The 9,941-nt window shown below is 54.3% G+C and overlaps 1 protein-coding gene across 1 annotated transcript in view; it reads right to left on the reverse strand.

Moving 5' to 3' along the window:
- LOC134370151 (contactin-associated protein-like 4) overlaps window positions 1-9,941 on the reverse strand; it is a 167,595-nt gene that overhangs the window by 78,942 nt on the left and 78,712 nt on the right. Inside the window, exons 5-7 of the mRNA XM_063087160.1 lie at window positions 3,266-3,469; window positions 2,489-2,670; window positions 851-994 (exon numbers count right to left, since the gene is read on the reverse strand). Coding sequence (XP_062943230.1) covers window positions 851-994; window positions 2,489-2,670; window positions 3,266-3,469 — 530 coding nt within the window. The remainder of the gene's footprint in view (window positions 1-850; window positions 995-2,488; window positions 2,671-3,265; window positions 3,470-9,941) is intronic.

Consider the following 9,941-nt stretch of genomic DNA (forward strand, 5'->3'; position numbering starts at 1 on the left):
TGTAAAGATGCTGAAACAGGGTTCTCACCCGAGTACAGGGGACCTCACTTTACGCACATCTGGATGAGCTTCCGGGCGAGGCCCGGGGTCATGGGAGGTGGCAGCCTTTGCAGAAGGACCCGCAAGAGGCACTGGCTGGAGCCACTGGCTTCTGCCACATCAGGAGGGCTCAGCCCAATGTGAAAAATTCATCTTTCAGGAGTGGGTTCGTTAACAAAGCCCAGGAGATTGGGATTTTAACCAGAATGCTGTATTAACTGGTGTATACAAATAATGAGCCGGCACAGAGTGATCAAAACCATGTCCAAATGCCACAGCCATTGGGAAGCATGTCTGGGATTTCAGCCTGGAGTCAGCCTCAGATTAAATGACGCCATGCTGAGCGTCTGTCTGTCATCTGCCTGTGAGTCACAGAGAATATTACAATAGCATATTGATTACACGCCTGTGTTCAAACTTCCACAGCAAACGCTCTGCTCCAAATGTCTCAAGTGCCGTGATATTGAATGTCAGGAACCTGGGAGCTCTCCCTGTGGGGTTCTGAGACCCCGCTGGCTCACTGGGAATTGCGTCTGAGGGGACTAGCCTCTGGAGAGTAATGACATCTCCACTCAAGGAAAATGCAAGCTGAGACTTCATCTTCTTTTTACGTTTTAAGCAAGAGCGTGTTTCCTTGTCTCATATAAAGAACATACATCAGTTCCCTTCGCTCTGGCCGGGCTCACGTGTCACGTGCCCACCGCCACTCTGAGGAAGCTGCCAGATTAATGACATCACCTTGGACATTTGGACATTTAGGAGCAGCCGGGAAGCCACCTCTCAGACACCAGCCAGTCCCCAGGGGACTCACGGTAATGAGGATCTGTGGTCTGTGCCGCTTGGCCAAGTCAATGATGTCCTCTCCATTAACATTAATGTTTTCTAAACATCCACGGAAGCTCTTCCTCTGAAACGTCACTGGCTTTCCAGGTGCTAAGATCCCCCCAAAGCTGATCTTAGAAAGAAACATCACATCAGTAGCATTCTTCAGTGATTTTCTGACAATCTGCTTAAAACATTTACAATTCATGGGTAGAATAGAAACAGTCACAGGTAGATTAATTTTGCCTAATTTTATAACATAGTGTTTGTTAATTTTAAATAAAATTCTGAGACATAGACCCTAAAACATTTCACATGAGCCAACACCCACTCACGCTGGAGCGTCTGCACCCATACATAGGGGGGAAAGGTGATTTAGCTTCAAACTGGGGCACTTGGGAGGAAAAGGAGCTGTTGCCACCTGTGACGGGGTGGTCAGAGGAGGGTGGGCTGAGACACAGGGTCCCCGCACCAGAACGCCAGGCCCCACCCCTACCCCTCTGGTCCTGCAGGATGTTTTGTGCAGCTCCATCTCCCTTCCCCCTTAATGTACTTTCTCTCTGGGAACTTTCATTGCCTTGGGGTGACCGTCTGCAGAGGATGGCGGGTTCTCCTGACTCAGGTGAGAAACTTTGGGATGCAGCCTCCACTCAGAGCCCCACGGGGTCCGGCGGGACTTGCTCCCTGGGACCCGGCCTGAGATTCCCGTCTGTGTCCTGTCTCCCCCACGCCCCTGTCCTGCTGTCCCCACCATGCTGTGCTCTTCCCCCAGAGCTCAACTTTAATGTTCCAGGGTCTGCATCAGGGAACCACCCTGTCTGATGCCATGTGTAATAGAGCCATGACCGATCCCATTGAGGGGGCTGTCAGGCCTGGCTGTGTGTGACATGTACCTGGGGAGGGGACGTTACCTCTTTATGTCCATGCACAGGGTGTTTTCATCTGTGCAGAAACAAACCTGCACACAAGTAAATGTGTGCAAGAAACTGGAAAGATACTTTAGCTTGTATCCACTCTGTGTGGTATGCACAATCATCTGTGTATGAAATATCCTGTGCTGTCTTTGCTGAGACCTTGAGAGTTCAGGGCACTGAAATTGTGGCTGGTGCCAGGCAGATAGCAGTTGTCTGGGGCTGGATCTGCTACGTCCATTTATGCCAAATGAACACAGAAACATCTATTCATTTGTTTTGACAGTTCATGGCCTTGGAAATATCTTACAAAAATGGCATCAAAATGTTATATCTTAGAGTGATTCAGATGCGTGTGTGCAGTGGGCTGAGTATAGCTGGCCTTTTAAAAACCGAGAAATAGGACTGTGCACTGAATCTGTTGCTGACTAACACACCTAGTTGGAAACATTGCCTAATTCTTCCAGTTTTCACAGGTGGTAATTACATGTGTGCTGTGACGGGAAGAGACCTGAGTCCTGGGTTAAAAGGACACCGGCTGTCTCTTGCTCTGTGCCTGTCCCTGGACCTGGTACTGCAGGGCTGCCAGCCGATGCCCCCATGAGCTTCTGGCTGGGGAACCTCCCTCTGCAGTCTGAACACTGTGAACGGCTCCTCTCTCTCCCAGGACTGGGTGGCACTGAGGTCACACCAGGGGCTAACCGACAAAACCGCACCTCATGGTCCAGGTCCAGCAGGCTCCGACCTCCATGTGCCCAGACGTGCCGCGAGTGCCTGTCCAGCGTGAGGCTCACCTGCCGGCCGGAGCACTCCAGCAGCACTGTGTGCCAGTGCTCGTCATCCAGCAGGCTGCCCAGCACCAGGCCCCCGGGGGGCGGCGACGGTGGGGTGCCCGTGCCTGGGCAGAGGGAAACCAGCGTGGTGAGGCCCCATCCAGAACCACGATGCCCGAGGCACTGGCCTCTCCCAGTGCTGTCATGACCCCATCCCTACTCACCCCTCCCCTGTCACTGCTGTGGACTCTCAGGAGCAGCACTGTGTCCTCGTTCTGTTAGGACAGGACAGCAGCTCCTAACCAGGACAACTTGCCACCCGAGAGACACTTGGCCACATCGGGAGACATTTCTGATGGCCGTGATGGCTTGGGGTGTGGGCTCCTGGCATCCTGTGGGTAGGGGACAGGGCTGCTGCTAAACACCCAACTGACCACAGGACAGGCCCTGTTACAGAGAACCATCTGGACCAGAACGTCAGCAGTGCCCAGGCTGAGGAACCGCAGGATGTAGCCGTCACTGAACTTGCACGATGTAAAGTGCACCTGCCACTGTCCTTCTGTCAACTACTAACGTATAAAGTGTGTTTTATGCAAGCACAGGACTCTCAGGTGCAAGTCCTTCCATCTGTAACGATGGTCAAAAGGTGAGGTACTGCAGTACCTCAGACAAAGGACACCTGCGTAACCGGCTTGCTGGGCTCCTGGTGGCTCACGTTACCTGAACCAGTGCGTAGAAGCAGCTTCCCCGTCACTAACTCCAGGCTGATGCTGCCCCCGTGGCCTCCCTCTCTGTGGATGAGAATCCCATCACTCTGCATCGTTTTAAATCTCAAAGAAATGATGTCTTTTTCTGGACTCCTGGTATTTTTAGCAAATCTGTAAAGCAGTGAACTTTTTCCATCAAAATCAATCACTTCTGATCCTACAGAAAAGATAATAAAAGTTGTTCTAAGGATTAGCATGCTTCCCACCAACACTTTTAATATGCGGAGGCTTGTACACGCACACACACACGCAGAGGCACACACAGGCACACACGCAGAGGCAGACACAGGCACACACGCAGAGGCACACACAGACGCAGAGGCACACACATGCAGAGGCACACGCAGGCACACACACGCAGAGGCACACAAGGCACACATGCAGAGGCAGACACAGGCACACACAGGCACACACACAGAGGCACACACGCAGACGCAGACACAGGCACACACGCAGACGCAGACACAGGCACACACGCAGAGGCACGCACGCACACACGCAGAGGCACGCAAGGCACACACGCAGAGGCACACAAGGCACACACGCAGAGGCACACACAGGCACACACGCAGAGGCAGACACAGGCACACACACAGAGGCACACACAGGCACACACGCAGAGGCACACACGCAGAGGCAGACACAGGCACACACGCAGAGGCACACACACGCACACACGCAGAGGCACACAAGGCACACAAGCAGAGGCACACACAGGCACACACGCAGAGGCACACACAGGCACACACGCAGAGGCACACAGAGGCACACACGCAGAGGCACACACAGGCACACACGCAGAGGCACACACGCAGAGGCACACACATGCAGAGGCACACACAGGCACACACGCAGAGGCACACAAGGCACACACGCAGAGGCACACAAGGCACACATGCAGAGGCACACACGCAGAGGCACACACGCAGAGGCACACACAGGCACACACGCAGAGGCACACAAGGCACACACACAGAGGCACACATGCAGAGGCACACACGCAGAGGCACACAAGGCACACATGCAGAGGCACACACAGGCACACACGCAGAGGCACACACAGGCACACACGCAGAGGCACACACGCAGAGGCACACACAGGCACACATGCAGAGGCACACACAAAGAGGCACACACATGCAGAGGCACACAGGCACACACGCAGAGGCACACACAGGCACACACGCAGAGGCACACACAGGCACACACGCAGAGGCACACAAGGCATACACACAGAGGCACACATGCAGAGGCACACACGCAGAGGCACACAAGGCACACATGCAGAGGCACACACAGGCACACACGCAGAGGCACACACAGGCACACACGCAGAGGCACACACGCAGAGGCACACACAGGCACACACGCAGAGGCACACACAAAGAGGCACACACATGCAGAGGCACACAGGCACACACGCAGAGGCACACACAGGCACACACATGCAGAGGCACACACAGGCACACACGCAGAGGCACACACAGGCACACACGCAGAGGCACACATGCAGAGGCACACACAGGCACACACGCAGAGGCACACATGCAGAGGCACACAAGGCACACACACAGAGGCACACACACAGAGGCACACACACGCAGAGGCACATACACACACAGAGGCACACACACGCAGAGGCACATACACATGCAGAGGCACACACAGGCACACACACAGAGGCACACACAGGCACACACGCAGAGGCACACACAGGCACACACGCAGAGGCACACACACAGAGGCAGACACAGGCACACACGCAGAGGCACACACACGCACACATGCAGAGGCACACAAGGCACACAAGCAGAGGCACACACAGGCACACACGCAGAGGCACACACAGGCACACACGCAGAGGCACACACGCAGAGGCACACAGAGGCACACACGCAGAGGCACACACAGGCACACACGCAGAGGCACACACGCAGAGGCACACACATGCAGAGGCACACACAGGCACACACGCAGAGGCACACAAGGCACACACGCAGAGGCACACAAGGCACACATGCAGAGGCACACACGCAGAGGCACACACGCAGAGGCACACACAGGCACACACGCAGAGGCACACAAGGCACACACACAGAGGCACACATGCAGAGGCACACACGCAGAGGCACACAAGGCACACATGCAGAGGCACACACAGGCACACACGCAGAGGCACACACAGGCACACACGCAGAGGCACACACGCAGAGGCACACACAGGCACACACGCAGAGGCACACACAAAGAGGCACACACATGCAGAGGCACACAGGCACACACGCAGAGGCACACACAGGCACACACGCAGAGGCACACACGCAGAGGCACACACATGCAGAGGCACACACAGGCACACACGCAGAGGCACACACAGGCACACACGCAGAGGCACACACGCAGAGGCACACACAGGCACACACGCAGAGGCACACATGCAGAGGCACACAAGGCACACACACAGAGGCACACACACAGAGGCACACACACGCAGAGGCACATACACACACAGAGGCACACACACGCAGAGGCACATACACATGCAGAGGCACACACAGGCACACACACAGAGGCACACACAGGCACACACGCAGAGGCACATACACACACAGAGGCACACACGCAGAGGCACACAAGGCACACACACAGAGGCACACACATGCAGAGGCACACAGACACAGAGGCACACACGCAGAGGCACACACACCCAGGGGCACATACGCATGCAGAGGCACATACACAGGCACATACATGGCCCATTTCCAGCCCCGGCATCAGATAACACATCATTTCTTTCTGCGGGTGTGCAGGTGTTGATACACCTAATATTTTTTTCACCCCTCCACCCCTGGATAAACATTCTTAACCCTTTTGGAACAGCTGCCATCTCATCACTGGGCTCACACTGTGGTCACGTCAGCCACACAGAACCTCTTGGTTCACTCCCACTTTAACAGCGTCTTTGGAAATGTTTATCGCTTTCCACCCACTGGTGAAACTAAATCATCTCAGGGTAACAGGGCCGTTGCTTCCTGCTGGAAGATTTCTCGTGATTCTTACACGTACACTCCCTTTGAAGAAATATGTTTTCCAAGTAAAACATCACCACAGGAGACCCATGCTCTCAGCTTGAACTCATCAAATACAGTCGGGGCATAATTAAGGATCCTGCACAGAACGATGCCTCTTTCTCCATGTTGGCTAAGCAGGGCATGGAGGCACATTGATGTCACGTTTCTCAGCCCAGACCCCGCCAGGCTGTGGCTGCAGACAAGTCTCACCTGCCCCCATCACAGTGGTCCTCTTATACATAAAGAACAGCGGCGTTTGACCCAGAGGGTTCGCAGTCTTTCTCGCGGGGCACGTTTAAAGAAGGGGACCCAGGGAAGATGCTCAGGGTGGGTGGTGCCAGGGGGTGTTAACAAAGGGACAATGTGTGCAGCCCTGCTGCTGGGAACTGCAGGCAGCCGTGCAGTGAGAGGGACCAGGGCAGCGGTCCAGGACCCGGAGGGAGAGTGGCAGCAGGGACCCCGTCCAGGGGCTGCCCTCCGAGACGCCGCTGTGGGCTGACCTCCAGAGCGTGAGGACTTCCCTTCCCTTCCCTTCCCACCCGTGGCCTGTGACTCCCATGCTCCAAGTCAACCTGAAGCAGGTGTTCCCGCTGCACACAGTGCAGCCCCCCGGGCCAAGGGCTGGCGGGGGCATGAGGGGCTGGCAGCAGGACGTTTGGCAGGTGTGACACATGCAGAAGCCAGAGAACCCACCCAAGTATAAAGCACGACTTAATCCCTGGGCTAATTTCTCCCTAGACAGAGTGGTAGGATGATTTCTTCACATAACTTGTTCCTGACATACCAAATGTGTTGGCGCTTATATCCACGGATATGCCTGTGACTTAAATCATGTGTAATATGTAAAATAAACCGTTCATAACAACTCTTGTCCATTTGGTGAAGGTATCTTTTTAAAGTCTGTGTTTTATTTTCTTACCTTTTGTTAATGTCCTTAGAAATAATTTATTTACAAGGTGCACGATGAATGAATCTTTCACTCTGTTTGCAGCATATGTTGTCTGACCAATTATTCTTCCTGGATGAACGTGGATGGTAACAATCTATGTCACATACACAAGGTGCTTTCTGCAATTACTAATTCGTAGGAGACTAGGAGAAATGCTAACAAGACCCCTTGAAAATGCTCCTTGGGATGTAGCAGCAGGTGACAGGCTCCCACCCGAGAGGCCGGGGCCACGGCCAGTGTCTGGTGTGGGCTCTGCACGTGCAGTTTGCTGCAGACGCAGTTCAGCTCGGCACACAGCTGCCTCCCTCGCCGGCGCTGGTGTCCGCACTGCTTTCTACAAGCAATGAGCATCTCCCACCCACACAAGCACCGCCACCAGAGCTGCTCAGAGCCCTCGGCTTCCCCTCTTGCCGATGGACAATGTCCCAGCCGCCCCATCACACTTGAGCTTGCAGGAGGTCGTCCACTCTGGTGGCCACAGGATGAAACCATGTCCAGCCCTGACATCATCCTCACTGGTGACAGGATGCGAGGTCCTGGGTGGCCGTGGACAAGAACACTGACCGGCACTCCTCCGTCCGCCCGCTACCTCCCTGACCCCCGAGCAAGGCCAAGGGATACCAGGTGCCAGGATCCCTCTTTGAGTCCGAGGAAACCAAAGTGCTATTTTCCTTCTAAAGAGGAATTTCAAACATCCCAAAGCAACTGTGCCCGGCTGCTTTGCTCTTGTGATGAATGTCGCAGAACAGAGCATGTATGTTAGGAGGAATTATACTGTGAGGGTTTAACTTGCTTTTGCAGTTTTCCCTCAGTTATGTATCATGCCCTTTTGTTTTACAGTTTATCGGTTCTGTGTTTTACAAGCACATCAGACCGTCCAAGGTCGTGGTGTTTGAAGACACAAAGTGAGAAACAGGTGAAGAATTTCCAGCCTCTGCTCTGATGGGGCCGCGGTGGAGAATGTGTCTCTGCTCCTCTCAGGGCTGCTCTGCAGCAAGAGACCCTCACACACATGCACACACACAAATGAGCGCATGTGCACACACCTACACACGCACAACACAAATACACATGCAAGCACAATGTGCACACATGCATACACACACATGCACATAGAGGTGTGCACGGTGCATACAAACACATAGGTGCACACACGTGCACACTCACAAATGCACACATACACACTCACAAACATGCTTGTGTACACATGAGACACACATGAGAGAACTCATATATCACATAAATATAATTATTTTCATGTAGGGGCCTCTTGAAACCTGAAAGTCCTCCTGGGGTCTTCCAGGAACACATCCACTGGCCACTTCAGGGGGTGACATTGTATCAACAAACCCCCTGTCTTGGCATCTATTGTGATGCTCGTTACCAATGGCATCTGGACATGTGTCCACGCCTCGGCTGTCTGCTCAGTTTTTGTGAAGTTGGCATGTTCCCAGTGGTTCAGTGTGTCTGAGATAACACAGGCGACCACCAGCCCCTCCTCCTGAGGCTGTTCTTTGCAATACACATCTCAGAAGCTTCGGGAAGTATTCTGCCCTCACTTTACAATGCTCCAGCTCGTGTCCCCACGTCTGATGCAGGGAGGCTTCCCTGGCTCTGGCAGTCAGCGTGGTGCCTACGAGGAAAGACCCCACGTCTTTCCTACTGGTTTCCTCTCCACGTTTTCCTTGTCACGGTGGGTGTTTCTCCCTCCCATGCCGTGTTACCTCTTCTCAGTGTTTCCTGAGTGGGAGCGGGACCGCAGCAGCCCAGCGCCGGGCAGCGGGAAGGCCCATCGTGGCTCCTGCTTGCGGCGTTTCTCCTCATTACAGAACGTACGCCCTTGTTTTTAAGTAATTCCACAGCAGTGTCACGTTGTCACTCATGATCACAGCATTATATAACCCACTCTTCCCCTGAAGGCCATTGACACTTAGCCAGGTTATCCCAGCACTTCAAAGCCACCACCATTCCATCCCCTTGTCCCCTGTCACCCTCCCTCTTGTCTGTGCCCCATCGGAGCAGGTCTGGATGCCGTGTCCAGGAGGGAAGACCCCTCCCTGGGCTGCTCTCTGCCCCGCTCACTGCACGCTCCTGACGATGTGTTCATTCATCCATCCATTTACCCACCCACAGATTAATGGACGGCCGCAGCACTGCACCCACCAGGATGGTTCCAGTTGCCACAGGGACAGAGCTGGTTGCCATGGGGACAGAGCTGGTTGCCATGGGAGCACATGGGATGACACCTGGCCTGGCCAGGGCTCGCTGGGAAGTTATCAGAAAAGGAGACCCGAGGGCTGATCATGGAGTCCGTGGGTGCCACAGCAGCGGGAGGAAGGACAGAGGCCAGACACAGAAGGGCACGTGTCAGGGCGTCCTTGTATATAAAGTTCAGAAAAAGTGAAAGCGACACACAGTGTGGCCGTGGCTGCTGGTGAGGGATCGTGCCAGGCGGGGCACAGGAGCCTCGGGGAGCCTCTGCCTTGTGGCCCGGGCTGGTTGCACTGTTGAGAAAACCCTCACCACTAGGCATCTGTGATGTGGGCACCTTTCTGTATGTGGGTCACAGTTCACAAAACAAATTCTCAAAAAATAATGGGTGAGTGTCC

This window comes from Cynocephalus volans, chromosome 1 (genome assembly GCF_027409185.1).
Source record: "Cynocephalus volans isolate mCynVol1 chromosome 1, mCynVol1.pri, whole genome shotgun sequence".
In the NCBI taxonomy this organism is placed as follows: domain Eukaryota; kingdom Metazoa; phylum Chordata; class Mammalia; order Dermoptera; family Cynocephalidae; genus Cynocephalus; species Cynocephalus volans.